Here is a 22,592-nt window from a genome sequence, read left to right on the forward strand (position 1 = left end):
CAGGTGAGAGGCCAACTGGTCTGAATTAATATTAATGAATATTGTCTACCACCATTTTAACAGATCTACTACGCTTAGAGCGCTCGGTGTCTTTTTCCTCTATTCCTATAAAATAACAACACAAAAAGTGAAACCATTACACTTTAAGGCTGAGTTTACGCAGAGTTTTTTGGTCAGGAATCCACTTCAAAATCAGCCTCCAAAAAAACTCCCAATAGCATTCCATTTGGAGGCTGATTTTGAGGTGGATTCTTGACCAAAAACTCTGTGTGAACTTATCCTAAGAGTGATACACTTTTATCATTTAGTCCTAGCAAAGACAAAATGAAACAGTGAAAACTAAAGAACTCCCATGCATTCCTATGTATATGTTGTATGTGATATGAACATCTCTTACCTTCCGCGGCTTTGATCCGGTATCCTTTTTCTGTGCCAGGACTGACTGCTAAAAGCTGCATGATGCGGTCCAGCAGGCCATGAATGACCTCAAAGCCTGGGTTCTTGTTGTAGTACACCGCACACAGATGACGGTAATTCCGAGCTCCAACATCTAAAAAGCCAAGGAAAGGAACAAAAGTATTAATTATACCAAATCTGGTATCTTAAAGAAGAAATCATATTCAGATGAGAACATCTAGACACGATTGTACTCTCATGTGCTCATACTGTAACATTGCCAAATGAGTATCTGCCGTGGCCCCCATCTCTGTGAAAGTGAATGATAGAGTAGGAGAACTACTAGGTATAATATATATCTTACACTATGGTAGGGTTCACACTACTGTTGGTGTCCGCTCAGAAGGTGTCCATTTAAAAAAAAAACAAAAAACAAAAATGGACACCTATCATAACGGACACAAATGGACAGTAACTGATGGCCATCAGTTAAAAAAAAAATGTTAAAACCCCCCCTCAATAATAAATAAAAATGGAAAGAAAAATGCTGCATGTAGGATTTTTTTGTCTGTTTGAAAAAACGGACATGGTTGTAAACAGACACTACAGGACACAAGATAAAATCCCACTGAAATGAATGGAAATTGCAAACAGACCAGCTAATGTCCACTGCTAAAATCTTGCACGGACAATAGCCGAGGACACCAATAGTAGTGTGAACGCCCCCTGAGAGCGAAGTGGCATCAAATATGGTCACCATTTGATACTAGACTGCTTAATTATAGATCTGGTTAGCTGTATTTTGTAATAAATTGCAGAGCTGGGTAGATAAGATGTCCAGAAAGGAGAGTTGGATTATAGTGAACTTATAATGGTTGACTTCAGTGGTTGTCATTTTTGGAAAAGACAGTAGACAACTTAGGCCGTCCCACTGGTGCCGTCACCCGGAAGACTCTATAGATGTTGCCTGATTTCACAGTACCTACACAGAGAATGACTACAATTGAAGCCACCATACTTAGATTGACAATTTTGGCAGAACTGGAAGACCATCTGTTTCCTAACTCTCTCCCGGCAGTAGATGTAGGGACAGGTATGTTAGATTTCAACATGCCCAATCCTTATGTTCTCAAGGGAGAGTAGTTGCCACCACAGGATTTTGGCTGCAGAGTGTGCATGTACACATAATAATACCTTCTACCGTCATCTGGTCACATCGGTATCAGTGATCGGTTTTAGCAAATCTAATTGATCCAAGCATTTTCTGCATTTACATTACAAGTGGCTGTGTTACAGGAAAAAACTGCCCCATGAAATACCAGTGTGGATAAGTCCGCAGCAGTATTTGGATGCATACATACTATAGAGGAAATAAAAGAAAAGCAAGCAATAGATCAAAAATGGAGGAGAGCATGACAAGTAGCAATCTTCAAGATAAAGAATAAGAGCTGAAAATAACAGGAGAATGGCGTAAACGGTAGACATACAAGATAAGCAAAATCCCAAATCAGCTACAGGCTCGCTCTTTGTAGAAGTAAGAAGAGAAATTGGGAACAGACGTAGGAGAGTCGGACTCCATCTGTACATTGTCAAGCTTCAAACGCTCGGTATCTGCAGCGCACTCTCCATGTCCGGAGGACGGAGGCCCAAACCACTTTATCTGCTCTTATAACAACCCCTGCAGTGAAGGGCAATTACACAAGCACACCACATCTATACATGACAGGAGGCTCCGCAAGCATACATTAAGGGCGAACATGTAAGCTCCTCAGACAAAACTCCACATATGTACAATGGCCCACTCGTATCTGTACATCTGCAAAGTCAAAATGTTTAGAAATGAAAGAAAGATGAAAAGAGTGAATAAAAATGGAATTATTGCCAACTATGCTGGAGAACTGAAAGGGTTAACCGCTGACAACATGACTTTCTCTGTTCTGCCGGGTGACTTCAGACAGACTGGTTGTCAGGGAATCCTATAACCTTCTTTATGTCCCTGGAAAGTCAGTCTGACCTTTCCCCACATCTCATTGCCATATTGAATATTATAACCAGGAGGAAAACCTTTCTGCAGCAGTGACAGGACACACAATGGCTAACCAGAAGCATTTCCTTCACCTACTTATTGCTGCCAATTATACTATAGGTGGTAACGTCACTGACCCGCACTATCCGGTGAGGAAAACTACACTTCATGAAGGAGTAACTTTCATACTCTCACTATAGTCTTCTTTATCATTCAGGTTCCTTTCTACCACCTCTGCTCTTAGTTGACAATATCATGAAGTTTTAGATTAGACTTAAGTTTACAGAAAAAAAAACATAGTATTTTTCCAAAAAAAACTGCCCAATTGCTTAATGCAACTTTCCTACTCAATGCAATGTAGCACAAAAATGCCATATAGAGAGATTGGCGATTAAAGGGGTTGTCCAGGAATGGAGCAACCAGTGGGGCATGTCAAATATATATTTTTCTTAAAAAAAATAAAAAATAAAAAAAAATAAAAAAAAAGCATACTAACCGGTCCCTCTTGCTGTATTGTCTGTTAAGTTTTGTGCAGATGCCACGTTCCCAGAATCCTGAACCTCACAAGACCAATCAGTTGTCTCAACGGAGAGGGATTGGTGATGTCACATTCATCACCGATTCCTTATCAGCGACTGCTAAGGCCACCAGCATCAAGACTGAAAAGATGGCGGCAGCCAGGAATACCGTATATACTCGAGTATAAGCCAAATTTTTCAGCACAGTTTTTGTGCTGAAAAAGCCCCCCTCGACTTATACTCGAGTCAGCAAAAAAAAAAAAAAAAAAAAATATATATTTCAGGGGGGGGGGGGGGGAGGTATATGACCAGCAGCAATATCAATGTATAGAATCTCCCATAAAGGCTTTAAAAAAAAAAATTAAAAGTTCTAAATCCCTCCTTTCCCTAGAATAGACACAAAAGTAGAAAATTACTGTGAAGCACATACACATTAGGTATCCCTGTGTCTGAAAGTGCCCGGTCTCCTGAATATAGGGGATCTGCAGTGCTCCTCTTCCGTCGGGAAGGGGTTAATAGGAGCACTGCAGATACCCTATATTCAGCCAGACTGAATTCCAAGTGGGGGAAAAGAAACAGTCCTCAAGCTCAGGGAAGGGGCAGACAGACAACCAAAACACCCCCTCCCCTCCCCCAGCACCCAAAAACTCCAACCATTTTCATTTTTAAAATTTTCCAGTAGCTGCTGCATTTTCCCCCCTAGGCTTATACTCAAGTCAATACATTTTCCCAGTTTTTTGTGGTAAAATTAGGGGCCTCGGCTTATATTCGGGTCGGCTTATACTCGAGTATATATGGTAATTCTCAGATGTATCATCAAGCCACATTAAGAGGCAGGTTATGTCAGAAGTCCCAAGTCTGAAGGAAAGAAGGTTCCTCCACAAAATAGATGGGGATTCGTTACTGTTAGAGTAGTAAGATATGGAATTCTCTGCTGGAGGAAGTTGTCATGGAGAAGTCACACAAAGCATTGAAGAAGGGCCTGAAAGTCTTTTGTGAGTTATAGTTCTTAGATTTCTGCTGATAGGAGAAACAGGCCTTCACCTCATCGTGGTCCTTTACCTCAGAGATCCCAAAATCATGTAATACTTCATAATGACCAAAAACTACAAATGAAGACGATCACTAACCTTGAGAACTTGTTATAGCGGGATGTCCATATTCAGGGTGACCTTCAGAGGTTTTCTGGGTAACAAGATACTACTGACCTGCCATAATGATTGGTCATCAATATCAGATTGATGGAGGTCCAACACCCGATGACAGATGTCAGGCCGCAGCACAGCTCTCTCAATGGTCAATGCCTGCTTTTAACTGCTGATCAGTGGGGGAGCTGGACCTCCATCAGTCGGATACAGATGACCTTATCCTAAGGGTAGCTTCAATATCTTTGACCAGAAAACTCCTTTAAATGAACCAGACATGCTAAGACACTTAGGAAGCTGGATAGGTGCACAATTTGGACAGCACAGGCTGTCAGTCACTGATACGACCGCCCCGTGACTAGATGACACGACTGAGCTTAGAAGAAACAGCGATACATAGAAATAAAATACAAGTTATTGTAAATCTCTTCCCATAAAAGTATCTGCTCAGCTCCTCCGGCTCTATGCCATGCTACCTGCTAATAACGCAGCATTTGCAATGTGAAAGGTTCCCTTTGAAATCAACAGAGAAAAGACGCTTTTGGATTTTTCCGATAAATCTCATCCTCTGCGTTCTTTTCCTGCCAATTTATTGCTGATTTACTGCAGAAAGTAAGTCATGTCATTGACCATACCGGCTTGACAAGTGACAGCAACTCTTTACAATAACAAAAAAGCTCAGAGGCATTCACGTCCCTCCACCCACTCCTCCTGGCAGCTCATACAAAGTGTATTACTCAGACAGGCGCCAGGGAGAATAAAATTCATTGAGGTTGAGAAGAAAATTAGAATCTATACATGTTATGGGCACTGCAGAAAATAAAAAGTATCTGATATAACAGGTTGTGTTCTTAGCCAGGGCTGGTACCCTGCAATGTGACTACAAGGATAAGGGGAGGGTCCCTGCTGGATTGGATGTAGTCATTCTGTACTAACAGCCGGATATCTTTTGACAGCCCAGGGTTAATGGAGTCCAGAAGCAGAGAGTACACTTACTGCATATTCATCACCTCCCGATGGTCAGAAGAGGACTCTGACATTTATCGCTTTCACAGATACACCTCTATGGTGAAATATAACACCCCATACAGAAGTAGTAACTTAGACAGGTATTCTTTACTGTAAGGGCAGTAAAGCCTTGGAATTCTGTCGGAGGTAGTTGCTGCGGTTTAGCCAATTAAAAAAGTTAAAATGGTCTTGGTGCCTTTCTTGAAAGCAATATTTTAAGTTTTCGGTACTGGATTTCTATATATGGGTCACTGACGCAGGGGTTAATTCTAACTGCTTTGCTTGTTTTTAGGTTAGTAGTCATTATGTACCCTCATTGCAGTTGTATAATATCAAAAAAGAAAAACACATTGGAGAACTCCATATAGCTGGATGTATTCGGGGTGACCCTTACATGAATCAGATCTCAGGTCACTGATGTGACTCCAGCTTGTCCCAGAATAGTAAAAGATAAAGAGGAAACATTCTTTACAAACATATTACCGATGTATGATTCAGCTTCGCACTACAAAGACATTCCATATAGGCTTTCCTGGAAACAAATGTATTAAAAGGGATCGTACCAATGAGGCCAAAGTGATTCAGATATTACACAGCCGATTAACCTTCAGGCCTGTTACCAAATATTGGGCTCCATTCTTCTGTTATTAAGGAGACGTCCCCTTCTTTGAACACTATAAGTTGCTGCAGATGTTGCCCACTTCTAAATACAAGTCCTACAATGTCTTCCCCTCTACGCAAACATTTAAGACATCCGGAGCGATGTGGTTATCTGACAACCTTATAACATTAACGTTATCTAAAATAGGGTTGTACAGCTCAAGACCCCCAGATCACATGCAGACACTGACACTCTTCTGTGGGACATGTTTGTCTGTGTTCAGACAGCTCAGCATGCAGTTAAGGTCTATCACTGCATATCTCTGAAGAAGCATGGGAGCGCCCCCTAGTGGCTGATCATAGACATCTTCGATTCCAGAGAAAACAGGAATATCATGAAGCATTTTGAGAAGAGACAGTTAAGCGATAACAGTGCAGGGGAGCAGATTTACTAAGAGAAATGTGCCAGAATTCAGGCGTAAAGGCCCCACCAAAGCAAGTTATCCTTTATCCATAGGGGTGGTCTCAATGGGACCACTTAAGTATGTTGGATGATAGTTGAATCTTCCATACTGGAAGATCATGAGGGCCCAACTGTTCAAATCCCACTGATAAGGAGAAAATGGGACTCCCACTGAAATGAATGTAGTGCACATGCTGCCCAGCCACTGCTCCATTCAAAATGAGAGAAAAAAATCCCTCATTGTGATGAGTGGTGGTCTCAGTGGTTGGACCCCCATCGAACTGCGAATCATCCCCTATCCCAGGAGTAGGCAACCTTCGGCACTCCAGCTGCTGTAAAACTACAACTCCCATCAGGCATACTTTCTCTGCTGTTCACGGCATTGAATGGAGCATGCTGGGAGTTGTAGTTTCACAGCAGTTGGAGTGCTAAAGATTGCTGACCCCTGCCCTATCCCATGGATAGAGGATAACATGCTATGATGTGCACCAAAATCCTCCAGCATCAGGCCCTACAAGAAATCAAGCACATTAATAAGTCTGTCCCACTGTGTAGCTGGATCTTTATGGGCGATGCTAAGGGGGACATTGTAGTTATGGCCAAACAGGTGAGAGTTCCAGATATACTGCTGAGACTTTCTGCAATAAACATCTCAGAAAAGAACACAGCTTTAGGCTGGGGACACCGTGTGAACACACTACCGAGTTTCCATAACAAGAATTGGGCAGCATGTGCTCCTGCAAACGGCCATAGCAAAAAAAAAAAAGGTTTAAGGCCGGTGCGAAACCTGCAGCAATAACTAACATGATGTGGGCTTAAAACTCACTGCAAAGATTTCTTTGCCCTGCAGGGTGTAGTCTCACCTTGCGGATGGTATTTATAGAAAACCCATGTTTTCAGCCTTCAGGCTAAGGCCTCACAGGACATCCCACAGCAAAAAAGTGCTGTGGGAAAAACCGCCGCGACAACGCATTGTGATTCTTCCCGCAGCGCTGTAAACAGAAAGTTCACAAGGGTTTTCTCTGCGGACTTTATTAATTATACCTATGGGGAAACCATGGCATTTCTGTTGGTATAATTGACATGCTGCGATTTCCAAAACTGCGCTGGATTTAAAAATTGAGGCATGTCCGCACCGCGGTTTTTAACGCAATGTGGGCATGGGATTCCCTAGAATGCCATCCACTTTGTCCTGACTGAAAAATACCACGATTTTTCCGCAGCGTTTCCGCCATGGCCAAATAGCGGCGTTCACGTATCATTAGGCCCCAACCTAAAGGGGTTTGCTAGTGGGATAAGATGTTGTAGTAAAGGGTCAGAATTAGCTTAAAAAGGCTCAACACATTTACTCACCACACCAATCCCCTGTGATGTAGTAACTAGACTGATGGTCACACTGGGATACAATAGGGAATGCCGCAGAGCCAATCACTGGTTGCCTAAATGATGTCCCCTATCAGCCAGTGATGCCCCCTATCAGCCAGTGATGCCCCCTATCAGCCAGTGATGCCCCCTATCAGCCAGTGATGCCCCCTATCAGCCAGTGATGCCCCCTATCAGCCAGTGATATAGATCCTTCTACAGTTTGAGAGGAATGTCTGCCTTGTTTTGAATGGGCTCTCAAGAAGATTCTGTTCTGTCTTCAAGCTCAAACTAGTTAGAATTTTTCTTACTATCATAGATTAAAATACTTTAATAACACAACATTAGAATGAAATGGCAGCAAATAACAGCGATCAGAGTAATATAATAACCAATGAATTGGGGAGTACTGCTACCTATCTGCCAGCAAAGGTACTGCAAGGAAAAACAATTTGATGTACCAAGACAGCCATTGAACTTTTCCTTAAAATTTTTCAATTTCATTTCCTTTTTAAAAGAGAAGAAAAGGCTGAATTGTACAAGCTTAAAACCGGTCTATGAAGCCCAATGTAAGCGTCCCTTCTCCTAATAGCCAAAATGCAGTTTTTACCGCGATAATTGCTATTGGTATCGCGTTATCTATTCCGTCTGATGAACTGACCGTAATAGGTCTTAGTGAAACGCGTTGAGGAGTTTTTTATAGTTCTATTTAGGGGCGTTAGTTCGCTGTTGGACACATTGAAACAGCAATAGTACTTAATGTGTTTAGAGTGGCTAGACACCGCTTATTATCCAAGCGGACATTTTTTATCACTCCACATGCTTGTTCATATTCATGTCTTCCTCCCGACACAAGCTAGTGGACTAGTATCCATTGTTATGTCAATTTTATAATATTGGTACATTAAAAGTTACATTTTAAGTTACTCCTACAGTGAATACATAATAGCCAAAATGGCACAAAAAATGTGAATACAATGTACAATACAAGAGTGAACCTTGGCCTTACATACGACAGCATAGTCTCATAAAATATCCAATTTCATTGAAGGGATTTCTCACTTATAGAAGTAAATAGATATCACTACAGCTGCAGGGACCTCCACTGCATCTCCTTCACATCAATACTCCAGCCACTGTGCTGAATACCGAAATATCAACCCAATCAAAATGTGCAAAGAAAAGCTAGAGGTTTATGCCACCAAATTGAGACAATTGGCGGAGGTCCTAGAGGATGATGCTTTGAATACCCCATAAAACACCATACAGATACTAGTGATGTCCCGTGGGTCAAGTATGGAGCCTCTCTGTATTTATTCTACACTATAGTCCTATGGCACTTCACTTGTAGTTACATTTTGGATGCTAAACAGACCCGAGCTGTCACATACAAATCTCAAATCTATTTAGTCAGCCAAAAAAATCATAGACACACAGTCCATCTGTATGCTTCTCTATGCAGCCTACACAGTCCGGATGTAACAGATATTAACTTGCAGGCAACCATTCAGATTATATTCCTTTTTCTCAAAACATGCCTGGAAATAAGTCAAATAGCAAAGAGAAATCCTGATGGTGACACGATTCTCACATTAGCCTTATATTTCTATAAGGATACCTGGTCCGCGATACCAGACAGTACAGTAAATGTAACCTACACTGTAGTTTACCATTTGAGGACAAATAATATAATAATAATAATTATAAATGTTATTTATATAGCGCCAACATATTCCGCAGCGCTGTACAATTTGTAGGGTTCAAATACAGACAGAAAGATACATTACAAAGAAAATCATTTCACACAATGGGACTGAGGGCCCTGCTCGCAAGAGCTTACAATCTATGAGGTAGAGGGGGTGACACAAAAAAAAAGCGCACACCTAAATACATGTGGAGATAAGAGCATTTACCTTTAGTGTTGTCCTTCATCACCACGTCTGATATTTCAAACAGTTTTAAAGGGAGTGGCATTTTGCGGTTGGCAGCAATGGTTTTCAACAAGCCGGGCAGCAATGTTGTACGAGCCACCTAAACAAAGAAGGCATAAAAATAGGTGTGACACAAATATTGGAAGCCTAAAATCACATTAAGGCTACAGGCACATGACCGTGTGCTTTGTCACAGCTCTATTCACAGCCATGTTTACAAGAGGTAGCACGCTCGCCTATTCTTTTCTAATGTCTGTATACAGATAATGTCGGCTCTCATGGTGTCACAATTCACTATGGAGACCTAACTGGGACACAAAAAAATCTCTGGCTTGGGCCACCCCTGCTTACACTGGCCATTACCATATCATTACCAATATGACATACACTCACCGGCCACTTTATTAGGTACACCATGCTAGTAACGGGTTGGACCCCCTTTTGCCTTCAGAACTGCCTCAATTCCTCGTGGCAAAGATTCAACAAGGTGCTGGAAGCATTCCTCAGAGATTTTGGTCCATACTGACATGATGGCATCACACAGTTGCCGCAGATTTGTCGGCTGCACATCCATGATGCGAATCTCCCGTTCCACCACATCCCAAAGATGCTCTATTGGATTGAGATCTGGTGACTGTGGAGGCCATTGGAGTACAGTGAACTCATTGTCATGTTCAAGAAACCAGTCTGAGATGATTCCAGCTTTATGACATGGCGCATTATCCTGCTGAAAGTAGCCATCAGATGTTGGGTACATTGTGGTCATAAAGGGATGGACATGGTCAGCAACAATACTCAGGTAGGCTTTGGCGTTGAAACGATGCTCAATTGGTACCAAGAGGCCCAAAGAGTGCCAAGAAAATATTCCCCACACCATGACACCACCACCACCAGCCTGAACCGCTGATACAAGGCAGGATGGATCCATGCTTTCATGTTGTTGACGCCAAATTCTGACCCTACCATCCGAATGTCGCAGCAGAAATCGAGACTCATCAGACCAGGCAACGTTTTTCCAATCTTCAATTGTCCAATTTCGATGAGCTTGTGCAAATTGTAGCCTCAGTTTCCTGTTCTTAGCTGAAAGGAGTGGCACCCGGTGTGGTCTTCTGCTGCTGTAGCCCATCTGCCTCAAAGTTCGACGTACTGTGCAGCGTTCAGAGATGCTCTTCTGGCTACCTTGGTTGTAACGGGTGGCTATTTGAGTCACTGTTGCTTTTCTATCAGCTCGAACCAGTCTGGCCATTCTCCTCTGACCTCTGGCATCAACAACGCATTTCCGCCCACAGAACTGCCGCTCACTGGATGTTTTTTCTTTTTCGGACCATTCTCTGTAAACCCTAGAGATGGTTGTGCGTGAAAATCCCAGTAGATCAGCAGTTTCTGAAATACTCAGACCAGCCCTTCTGGCACCAACAACCATGCCACGTTCAAAGGCACTCAAATCACCTTTCTTCCCCATACTGATGCTCGGTTTGAACTGCAGGAGATTGTCTTGACCATGTCTACATGCCTAAATGCACTGAGTTGCCGCCATGTGATTGGCTGATTAGAAATTAAGTGTTAACGAGCAGTTGGACAGGTGTACCTAATAAAGTGGCCGGTGAGTGTAATCACATGTACTGGTACCCCACTAGTAAAGGCCATTTTCCCTGGTACTCTCACATTACCCACCAACTCAGGGAGAAGTGAAAATTAGAAATATAACCTATAGTGGGGGAAACTACTAAAAATGCATGTCATATAATGGCTATGAACAGTGTTATTCTTCATGTACACATACAGTACTAATGATTTATGCAAAGCTTGTTGAAGATTAGGTATGCTTTAAGAGGGAGTTACTATGTAAGTTCCAATGAGGAGAAGGAGAGATATAGAGATACAAAGCCATATACAGCATTTAACGAGTCTACCAGGAGAAAAACTGGATACTAATTTCTAACAACCCAATTCTATTCTGAAGAAGAGCTGGCTATACCATATTGCTGATATCTTTCGGTCATTTCCCCCTCTCCATAGAGTTCTATTGTACAAATTTGATCAGTTACGGAAAGAGGCAAATAAGTGAAGACACAAGCACTTTTCTTATTATATAACTTGATATCTTCACCTGAACTATGGATTTATGAAAAAAAATTCTGTTTAGTTATGCTTTAAGCACCAGCAGTATATAAGCCACATGCTAATAAAGTGTGGGCGTGAAAATAAATGCTGGTGATAAGATCTTCATTTCAGGTCATTATTTTGCTTTGCTGAAAACACAAAACAGAACTGAGTGGGCGTTATATTAATATCTGAGTCATTGGGCAAGGTCTCCGAGTCATCTCCTCACTCACTGCTGATGATCCCAACAGTCTCCTAATGAGGTCATTAGCAGAGACATCAAAAAGACAGTGATGTCGCTCAGTGTCACCTCACACTTGCAGCTTTATTATCCACAATAGAGCCTTAAAGGGGACATGCTACCACCCCATCTTTACCCACTCCTCCTCCTGGGTGCAGTTGTCTAGTGGTCTGTAAACTGGTGGCTCCAGGCACTCAATTTTAAGAGTGGTACTCCTTGTGATGTCACGTCTGCTACACCACCATCAAACACTTTAGACATAACTATCGATTCAGTGATTTATGGCAAATTTATGATGACTGATATTACTCATGCCAATCCTTAAAGGGGCTCTATCATTGGGAAAAGTCATTTTTAACTAATCAAATCCTTGCATAGTCTTTAGAAAGGCTATTCCACACCTACCTTTAGTATGTAAATTGCCTCAGTGGTTTCTGAATAAGTCCGTTTTTTTATTCATATGCTAATTAGACTGGTGCACGATGCATCGTGCACCCTTTTTGCTATTGTTTCCTATGGGTGTATACAGTACAGGCTGCTGCTGCTGATGATGATGACTCAGCTTCCTGTTTGCAGACACATCGGAGATAATAGCAAAGACGAGTGCTTCTGGGAACTTCCTGTGCTGGCTGGAAGCTCATTAGCATATGAATAAAAACTGACTTATTCAAAAACCACTGAGGCAATTTACCTACTAAAGGTAGGTGTGGAATAGCCTTTCTAAAGCCTAAGCAAGGATGTGATTAGTTAAAAATGACTTTTCCCAATGATAGAGCCCCTTTAAGATAAATCCTAAAGCTATGAGGGCTCATATATGATGCGCCGCACAACTCCCCACAAATGAGGCACACTTCCAGTCTGTGAACCTCGGGGAAAATGTGCACCAATTCGGAGATTTTAAAAACTCGCTATTTATTGGACAAAATCGTGAACTGCATAAAAATTGCAACTTTTCATGCCTTGTACTTCAGAAAATTGGTGCACAAAGCATAATACGTTTGTCCCTGTGTATTCCACATTGTTTGGGATTGCTCTCTGATTCGCCCATTTTGGTTGGAAGTCCAGACTATGATGACAGATGTTTTTTCCCCTGTTGTTTCTCTAGATCCTATGATATATCTCCTTAATCTTCCTCTTCGCTCCAAGAGTAAACATTCCTCCGTACTCCTTTTATATATATGTACCGCTGTTAAATCCCTAATAGCCCGTCAGTGAAAGTCCACCCATCCGCCTTCACTTCCTTTTCTTCTGGCCCATATTAAAGATGTTAAATTCTTGGAGTTCCTTACGGCTACCCTGAACAATACGGTCGAAAAATTCAGAGCTATCTGGGCACCTTGAGACTCGCACTGTACTACCTGTGGTCCGATTCCACTCCCTCTCTCATTGTGTTTTCCTGTCTTTGTCTGTTTGTCCCCTTTTTTCTTTTTATTATGGCTATTGTTTGCGCCTTCTACGCGAATACGGTTTTATCGCCTTACACTGGGTTCACACCAGCGCCCGGTCTCTATTTTCAGGTTTCCGTCTTCCGTCAACAGAAGACCATGTCTGGCCATGAGCGCCGGTGAGCGTTTATGCTCTCCACAGCAAAAGCGTTTTTCTTTTAACCGGAAACAGAGTACTGCATGTCCGACTTTGTGTCTGGTTAAAAAAAAACAAACAAAAAACAGTTTTGCTGCGGAGAGCACAAAACACTCACCGGCGCTCAAGGCCAGACGCTTTCCAAACCCATTCAGATAAATAGGTTTGAAAAATGACTGCAGGTTTCCGTCTCCTGCTCAGTTTCGGGCAGGAAACGGAAACATGCAAAACGGAGACCAGGGTGCAGATGTGAACAAGCCCTTATGGTACGTTTTGTCCGTCTTTTCTGGTTTTGGCGGAATTCTCCACCATTGATTGTCTGTTTATTGTTTATTTGGAAACTTTCAATAAAAATTACAGTCTAAAAAAAAAATAATAAACTGTCCCAGTGGGTTTAGAGGGTCAGGTCAGTCACAGTCATTGCCTAGTACGATGCCATTGTCCTCCAGCTAGGAATTCCCAGTTGTTTTCATAACTGACCTGGAACTCTGCAGTCTTGGGATTTGCGATGTGTGCGGCATTGGTGGCGGAGACAGGTATACCCAGTTTATCAGCAATATCATCCACTGAACACTGTGGTTACAAACAGAATAAAAACAAGGCGTCAGGCTCATTTCAGACAGAATTACTGTACAGAAATATCAGACAACCAGGCAGAGGAATAATTGCAATTCGATGAGGATGACAACACATCAATTACTTACCAATGCAAATGTAAGAGCTTCGGTAAACCCAGCGGCAGCCAAGTCCTGACGCAGCAGTTCTGTCAGCTTGTTTAGAGGAAGCTGGAGATAAGAATTAAAAAAAAAAAAAAAATAGTAAAGAAGCCATTCAATGAAAACCTAAGGAAGAAGATACTGTGGTTACAACATCCGTGCCTCTTACACTTACTAATACATTATATTTGCTCCGTTCACATCTTAACCTTTAAGAACATCAGAGTTATCCATCTGGAGTATTCCCTGATATATGGCTGTGAGGTATGCTATGGTATAGTATACAGTTGTATATTCTGCCCACTTATTCCTGTATATTCCTTTTCACAGAAAAGCATGATAGGCGTGGTGACTTATACTTGCCCACTATATGCCAAAAGAATGATCTTTTGGTATACACTGGATTCATGGGGCTTATGGACACAAGAGATTATATGTCAAGGAATACTCCAGCTGAACACAGTCAAAGCCTAACCGGCTTCACAGACTGTGCCTCACACATAGCTGCCAAAAATCGACAAAACTTCAACAATACCAATCTTAAAATAAACTGCTAACCTTAAAATAATAAGAATATAGCCTTGAAGGAGAAGTGCTGAAGTATTTACTAAACCTGACATGTCTGTGCAGCCACCAGCTCCTCTATATAGCATCTATCAGAAGAGACCAGCGGCCGCCCTTACCTGGTTAGCAATAGTGTAGGTTTTAGGGATGATCATTTGGATGTTATTGTAACCAAAGGCGACGGCTGCATCCTCTATAATGTCACAGGCATGAATAATGTCTGCTCTTGTAGGAGGGATCTCAATCTCCAGCTGCTCCCCATCGTCCATCACATGAGACTTCAGACACATTCGTGTAAGGAGTTTAGCCAACTTGTCTGGTGTCTCCCTGGAGATATAGAAAGTTATGGACGTCATAGGATTGCTGACTGTATAGTGATTCTTTATTACCTACAAGTACATGGTTAAAGGTGTATAACTATGACAGGACTATGACATAATTTGCAGCACAGTACATTGTGTAATGGCTGTATTGCAGCTTAGACCCATTCACTTGAATGGAACTAACCTACAGGATGGCCGTGTGACCAATGGACATGATGTTACAGGCCTGAGAACACGAAGGGGAGCTCGATATAGTAGAATACCCTGAACCATAACGTGAGATGGACATTTTGGAGAGAAAAGTTCAAATTTTTAAGATATGTAACATTTATAAAATAAAAATGTTTTTTACAAAGTACTAAAAAATTAACATTAACATAGATATATGCAATCTATCTAGAAAATGCATTTTCATACAATGAAAAGGAATTACACACTTTGACTCTAGATTTGACATCAGTTTGGAGGAAATCTTATTTCCAGACATATTGCATCATCACATTGACCATTGCCCTGCTTTAGACACAGATTACACAAGTACTATATGTGGTCAAAGTGGACACCCTTTATACATACAATGGGGGGGGGGAGGTGCTGCATTTAAGAAAACAGTTTTCACAAAAAAAAAACCAAAAAAAACCCCACATCTCATGGTAAATGAAACCTTGCATATCAAATCTTAATCTAGGCTCAGAGGACACAAAGGGGATCAAAGAATCAAGTACATCATGGAGTCTCAGGCTTGTCTTTACTCAGATACAATTATCCCAGAAAGACACCAATTACTAGTTAAATCCTCATAGTGTATATTTACTGTATATAGTGGCAATATATAGTATACAATATATAACATAATAAATCTAGTGAACTAGGTCTAGTTCAGAGGAATAAACTTTATGAATGTGTACATATATTTTATAATATTCACATAATTATTTATTGTATTGTTTATATCAGTGTTCCTCAACCTGTGGCACATATACCATATTTTCCGGACTATAAGGCGCACATAAAATACTTCGATTTCCTCAGAAATCGTAAGTGCGCCTTATAGTCCGGTGCGCCTTATATAAGGCTTGAAGCGGCGGCACGCGAGGAGTTAAGCGGCGGCACGCGAGGAGTTAAGCGGCGGCCGCTGGCAAAGTCTCCATGCCGCTTCCATACATTGCAATGGGAGCGCGCTATTCAAATAGTATTCGTTCATCTCTAACTATTTGAATAGCGCGCTCTCATTGTAATGTATGGAAGCGGCATGCAGACTTTGCCGGCGGCCGCTGCTTAAAGGGATTCTACTAGAGATGAGCGAGTACTGTTCGGATTAGCAGATCCGAACAGTACTCGCTCAACTCTAGATTCTACCATTAAAAGAACTTCTTCCCCCTAACCACGTCGGAATAGCCTTAAAAAGGCTATTCGTCTCTTACCTTTCCCATAGCCAGCGCCGCCTTCTCCCTGAGCTGTGTTCGCGCCTTCCGTGTCGTCTTCTTTGGGCCTCATGGATGACGCATGCGCAGTCGGCTCTGGCTGCAAGAGCCTGTTAGAGCCGACTGCGCATGCGTCATCCATGAGGCCCAAAGAAGACAGAGACGGAGCTGCGGAAGAAGGCGGCGCTGGCTATGGTAAAAAGGTAAGAGACGAATAGTCTTTTAAGGCTATTCCGACGTGATCAAGAAGGAAGTTCTTTTAAAGGTAGAATCCCTTTAACTCCTCGTGTGCCGAGCGCTTCCATTCATTTCAATGGAAGCGTGCCATTGAAATGAATAGAAGCGGCTGGCACGCGGGGGGTTAAGCGGCCGCCGGCAAAGTCTGCCGGCCGCCGCTTTCAATCATATAAGGCGCACCGGACAGCGCTGCGCCTTGTAGTCCGGTGCGCCTTATATATGGACCTAGGCAGGACTATAAGGCGCTCATGGGTAATGCGCCTTATAGTCCGCAAAATACGGTACCTTTGGGAATACTCAGGAGTATACGCTACAATGAGAGCCCCTCCCCCACAGAATATAACTGGAGGAGGTTGAGGCTCAGGAAAGTTGAGTGAACATAACAAACAGCGCTACTCATCTTCCCTGGTTTCTGGTGTGGGCACCTGTGAGTAACAATGTTTGTTAGGTTTACTCACCTACCATGGACCTCAGCTAACTATACTCTGAAAATCTAAAGAGATGTGAGGGGCTACTAAAAGACATTTACATGTAGAGACCATTACATTATATCTGGGGAAACCTTGGGGGCCATTATATTACATGTGGGCCACTGAACAGGCCATTCTTCTAATTGTGAGAGTCATTATGCTACCTGTGGAGTCACGGACAGAGACATTTTACTGTGTGTTGGGGGACTGAAGTGGCAATTATACTACTTGTGGGGGCACTGAGGGGGCCATTACCTAATTGTTAATGAAGGCTTATTTTATTAACATTATTGACTTCACTACTTTTTCGGTGCTCAGTTGGGACATCTGCTGATTTGATCTGATGGGACACACACTGATCCCCAAAACTGAGTTGCCTGGTGTTGTTCCCAGCAGAGAGATGCATTCACAGTCACTCTCAATTGAAATCAATGGAAACTTGCAAACTGCCGAGTGTGCGTATTTGGTGTAGATATTGTCCATCATTTTAGTTGACTGGCAACAACACCTAGTGGAGCAGATTAACAGGAAATCTCTATGAACCATACAATGAGGAAATCCTTACTTGATCCCAATTTTACTGTTTATTTTCTCAGCTGCAACAGTTTCTTTCCGGTACGCCAGCTCCTGTAACCCAAACAGGAACACAGTATTAGAAAAACGTTACGGCTTCCCTCAGGGTTGCAACATGGCCTATTTGTAACTTGGAATCATTCAAGTTATTGGAATAGAACTGGAATATCAGGCACAGCCACTACATGATATATGGCATTGTGCCTGATATTCCATGAAGAGGTTGCAGTTTGTCAGAGCACTGCAGCTTCTTCATACAGGGGTACTAGGACTCAAACCCTAACAACCTGATATTCAAGGACTATTTATTAAAAAGAATATGCTTCAGGAGGAAATGCTAATATATCAGGTCATACGGGGATCAATATTCATATCACCACTAGGATTTACCGTCAATGTTGTGACTAGTGGAGTCCGATCGTGGCCCCTCTTATCATAAGAACAAACCAATGTTTAGGGTCATATAAGCTGTAGCATGAAGGGCACACAGCTCCTCTCAATGGCAATTTAGCAGTGACTTTTTCTTCTCTTTTTGGGTATTATGTCAGTAGGTTGATAAAACAGCCAGCGCAGTAAAACAGAATACTCATCATTTTTGATTGGTCTCAGGAAATATTTAAAAAATATATTAAATTCTTACTGGGTAAAAATAACTTTTTCCATCAGGGTAAATAACTTCTGCAGCCTCCACACTGAATAGAAAAAAGAAAGCTTCAGGAACAGAATACAAGATAACTGTACAATAGGTTTTCTGGCACGCTGTAGCTTAAACCCTATGGGACTAGCGTAGTCATTGCACTTTACCATGGTCTGTGTTGTAATCATACAATGACCTTCTAAGTAAAATAGACATTTAACAGACCCCCATCTAGCTGGCAAAAGTTGACCAGAGCTATTCCACATGACCCACACATGGCACATTTGACTTGGCTAGGCATGCATGGCTAGGTATGGGAGTAAATCACTGCCATACACCCCTGGTGATGCCCAATTTACCCTGAGAACATGCATTAACATCTCTCAAAGCCAAAACTGGAACATTCCCATAGACATTAGAGAATCGGCTGTTCCCACCAACATTCATTTTATACCTAAGACAAACTTTACAGTGTATTTATTGGAATAAGAATAGTAATCCACCTATTCACCTACAATATAAATCCCATAAGCATGGCTGTGCACCACACGCATCTACCTTATATCTGCACAGGACGTATCCCTGAGAGCCCTGATAATTTATGCATGCATGGCCATATGTAAAGTTGCTGCATAACATTTCAACACGCCACCTATTCTATTTTACTTACGTGAACGGTTCACTGCAGTATTCACTGAACATCGTGACGATCATGTCCAGCACAATTTTAGCCTACAAAATAAAAAAAGTTACACAAAGAATCCAAAACGTTATTACCACAAGGACAGCAGGTTGTGGGATTTCACCTACCTTTGTAAGATCCGTGGCTGTGCATTCAATGAAAACATTGCGGGTATTCAAAGTGATCTTTGTGTGATTGCCTAGAAGTCAAAGTGAAAATAATCTAAATGGTATATTGCAGTAATGGTTATATTATGTCATGAGACTTTTATGAACTGTACAAGCTGCTGAGAATAGACATTTTATTACCATGGTTAGTGAGGGTGGATTCATACCTGCGCTCGGTCTCCGCTTTGCCGAGTTCCATCTTCTGCCCAGGAAACTGGACAGGAGACGGAAAACGGCAGGCAGTTTTTAAACCTATTTGTTTCGCCGCGGAGACCAGAAGACGCTCACGGGCGGACACTGACTGCTGGGTTTCCGTCTCCTGTCAGGGTTTCTCAGGCAGAAGGCAGTAACCCACAAAGCGGAGACCGGGGCGCAGGTGTGATCCCGCCCTGACAGAACTGCAGGTAAATGCTCAGTTATAGGACCACTTCTCAATAAGGCTGGCCGTACATTTAGCTTTTAGTTTTTCATATGGCATGGAGACACGAGTTACAGTAAATTAAGTCTTCAGCCAACCGGATTTTTAATCTTTTTCCGAGCTGGTTGGCTGCGCCAAATGTGCACAGTAATCGGGGATCAACTTTAATCTGGCCATTATCGCTTTTCTAAAGCTGGTTAAACACATTAGATAAATTTCAGCCAGGCCTGCCAAAAGTTAGTGTGCTCGGCAGAAAATGTAATAGGTTTGGGGACAGCACATGAAGACTCTGCCATCTGCCGATCCATTATTCCCACATGAGATAAGCTGCTGCCAGAGGTGATTGACTTCCATGTTTATGGCAGGGAGAGAGAACATTTAGCTATTATTTCTTGTGTGTGGCCGGTTCTAGGCCAACTAAGCTTTTCCTTTTGGGGCCGTATAAACATATAGTTGCTAACTGTATTACCATTGATGATCGGGGGCATAGAAAGCAGCACTCCATTACTGTCGTAGATCACAGGATACACTGGTTTGTCTTCAATTATGTGCAGGAAATGCTTCAGATGGCTGTCAGTCTGAGAAGAATGAAATCATATTAGTGCATTGCATGACTTAACATGAACTAAGCAGTCAAAACACAGACATATTAAAAATACTGATAAACCCTGACAAATTGTACTGCTTCCAATGTATTATGACTACGTTTTCCTATATACTATTTACCAAAAGTATGATTATATGCCAAAATTTGGTTCTATGAAAAATCACTCACCCTATAGAGCTCCATCACCTCTGGTGCAGTGTACTCCTTGCTTTGGTTCAGTGGCTTAAATTTAATACTGGGGGGAGGCTTTGCAGTGTAAATAAATGGTCCTGTGATGGTGTCTAGGTCATGAGTTCCAATTGCCACCAGTGTTCTTCGCCTAAAACACAAAAGAGATTGCCAATAAAATAATTTTGTAATTATATCATCCATGATAACTCAGGCAGCAAACAGTTATTTGCTGCCTGAGTTATTGTCTTTAGTAGGGTTGAGCGATCGTGTTCGGAAAAAATCGGATTCCGATCGGCGATCGAGAAAATTTCACGATCGCGATCGGAATTCCGAACAAGATCTGTTTATCTGGAATCGAGATCGGTGATCTTTTCCCACAATGCATTCACACTGAGTATATAGTGTATACTCAGTGTGAAGGCTCCACTGCGGTTCCATAGGAATGAATGGAAGCAGCCGGCACACAGCCTTAACCCCCTGCGCGCCGGCTGCCTCCATTCATTCTAATGTGAGACTAAAGCTACTTACCTCTAGAGATGGCTGGTCCGCTGCTCTTCGCTTCGCTGCCGGTCCAGCTGCCATCTTCTTCTACTCGCTGCCCCCTCCCTGCCAGGTTAGGAGAGTGTGGGCGGGTTAGGAGAGTGTGGGCGAGTACAGGGCGGGGAGACGTGATGTTTCCCCTCCCAGTACCCGCCCACACTCTCCTAACCCGCCCACACTCTCCTAACCTGGCAGGGAGGGGGCAGCGAGGCGGAGAAGACGGCAGCTGGACCGGCAAAGAAACGAAGAGCAGCGGACCAGCCATCTCTGCAGGTAAGTGGACACCAGGGGGGGACTAAGTAGCCAGAGGATTAAAAAAAATCCTCTGGCTACTTAGTGATTCACTACACAGCGTGGATTCTAACAATTGTTAGATTCCATGCTGTATAGTGAATAGGATTGCTTTTAAAATCCGATCTTCGATTAATAAAAAAAATCCCATTGACTTGCATTGGGATCGGAATTGGGATCGAGATCAGGTTCGAATGAAAAATGATCGGAAATCGGATTTTAAAATCGATCCTGAAAAGTCAGCATCGGCCCAACCCTAGTCTTTAGCAAATGAATGACTATTACAGAAAGTTAACGAGTAACAGTAATGTGACATGGACCCTCAGTCAGACACTTTGATTTCTTGCACTGCCATAGCTGCTACATTCAGATGTGATTGTTCATAAAAGGATAGAAGTGGGGAGTTAGTGAGAGTGCTATTATCTCAACCACCAACCAATAAATCCCATTCAATGTATGAGACCTTGACGGCACTTGGCAGCCCTGTCAGCGACCGACTGCTTCACCCCAAGTGTGAGCAGGAGCTCTATTGGAGGTTCTTCCTCCCAACTGTGGTCAGACTGTATAATCAACATCAGGCTAAGCGAAGATCACTTCGCACAGAGAACTAAATGATCTTGAAGTCTCCTTTTTCTTTTCTCCATCTGCTATGACTCCTAGTATTTTTCTCCTATCTGCTATTCTGAGCTTATGAGTGTCCCGTTTCCCTTTACAATTTTTTGCCCAAGACTTTTTTATATATCCTTTGAACAGCACCACCTATATACCACATCACTTTGCCTGCTATTCATACCTTGTTGCCGTATACACATTGAGGTGTTGTATTTTAACACAGAACGGTGCCACTACTTTCATATATCTTTTTAGTTTATTTTACGATTAAAATATTATCTTATCTTAATAAAATTTGTACCCCGAAGAAAACCTGGCAATTTTTGGGCAAAAGTGACATTCTAATTTTAGTGAGACCTGACAACTATCTTAATTGTGTGAAGGCCTCGGAACCCTTTCCTACACAGATGACATCAGGGAAAAGAAGAAGTATTGTGTATGCTGAAATGTATCATGCTCAATCTTCTGTTCCTCCAGGAAATAAGTCACCACCATAGGTACACTGAAGCAGCTTAGACCCCTCTCCTCACTGAAAACACACATATGCTTGGCTGTGCTGACCGAGCAAGTGTACAAGGGAGTTGGTGGAAACGGTATTGAAGGTGTATGGCAGGAATTACAATAAAACTATATTTCCATAGGCCACACTTGGGAAATTTAGCTACCTGCATATGTTCTGGTGAAGTTTTTCTTGCAGATCAATAAAATTTTCATATCGCTCCTGGGTGAATGTTATGTTCCGGAGCACAGCGGCCACAGCGAAGGGGCGAACTGCAGCGGTCTAAT

At 42.3% G+C, this 22,592-nt stretch overlaps 1 protein-coding gene across 1 annotated transcript in view; it reads right to left on the bottom strand.

The window, feature by feature from the left end:
- FARSB (phenylalanyl-tRNA synthetase subunit beta) overlaps window positions 1-22,592 on the bottom strand; it is a 48,082-nt gene that overhangs the window by 19,880 nt on the left and 5,610 nt on the right. Inside the window, exons 5-16 of the mRNA XM_075268883.1 lie at window positions 22,472-22,587; window positions 20,361-20,511; window positions 20,055-20,163; window positions 19,129-19,199; window positions 18,989-19,050; window positions 18,322-18,373; window positions 17,674-17,735; window positions 14,774-14,981; window positions 14,079-14,159; window positions 13,855-13,947; window positions 9,432-9,549; window positions 398-550 (exon numbers count right to left, since the gene is read on the bottom strand). Of these exons, the coding sequence (XP_075124984.1) occupies window positions 398-550; window positions 9,432-9,549; window positions 13,855-13,947; window positions 14,079-14,159; window positions 14,774-14,981; window positions 17,674-17,735; window positions 18,322-18,373; window positions 18,989-19,050; window positions 19,129-19,199; window positions 20,055-20,163; window positions 20,361-20,511; window positions 22,472-22,587 (1,276 nt within the window). The remainder of the gene's footprint in view (window positions 1-397; window positions 551-9,431; window positions 9,550-13,854; window positions 13,948-14,078; window positions 14,160-14,773; window positions 14,982-17,673; window positions 17,736-18,321; window positions 18,374-18,988; window positions 19,051-19,128; window positions 19,200-20,054; window positions 20,164-20,360; window positions 20,512-22,471; window positions 22,588-22,592) is intronic.

This window comes from Leptodactylus fuscus, chromosome 3 (genome assembly GCF_031893055.1).
Source record: "Leptodactylus fuscus isolate aLepFus1 chromosome 3, aLepFus1.hap2, whole genome shotgun sequence".
Classification (NCBI taxonomy): domain Eukaryota; kingdom Metazoa; phylum Chordata; class Amphibia; order Anura; family Leptodactylidae; genus Leptodactylus; species Leptodactylus fuscus.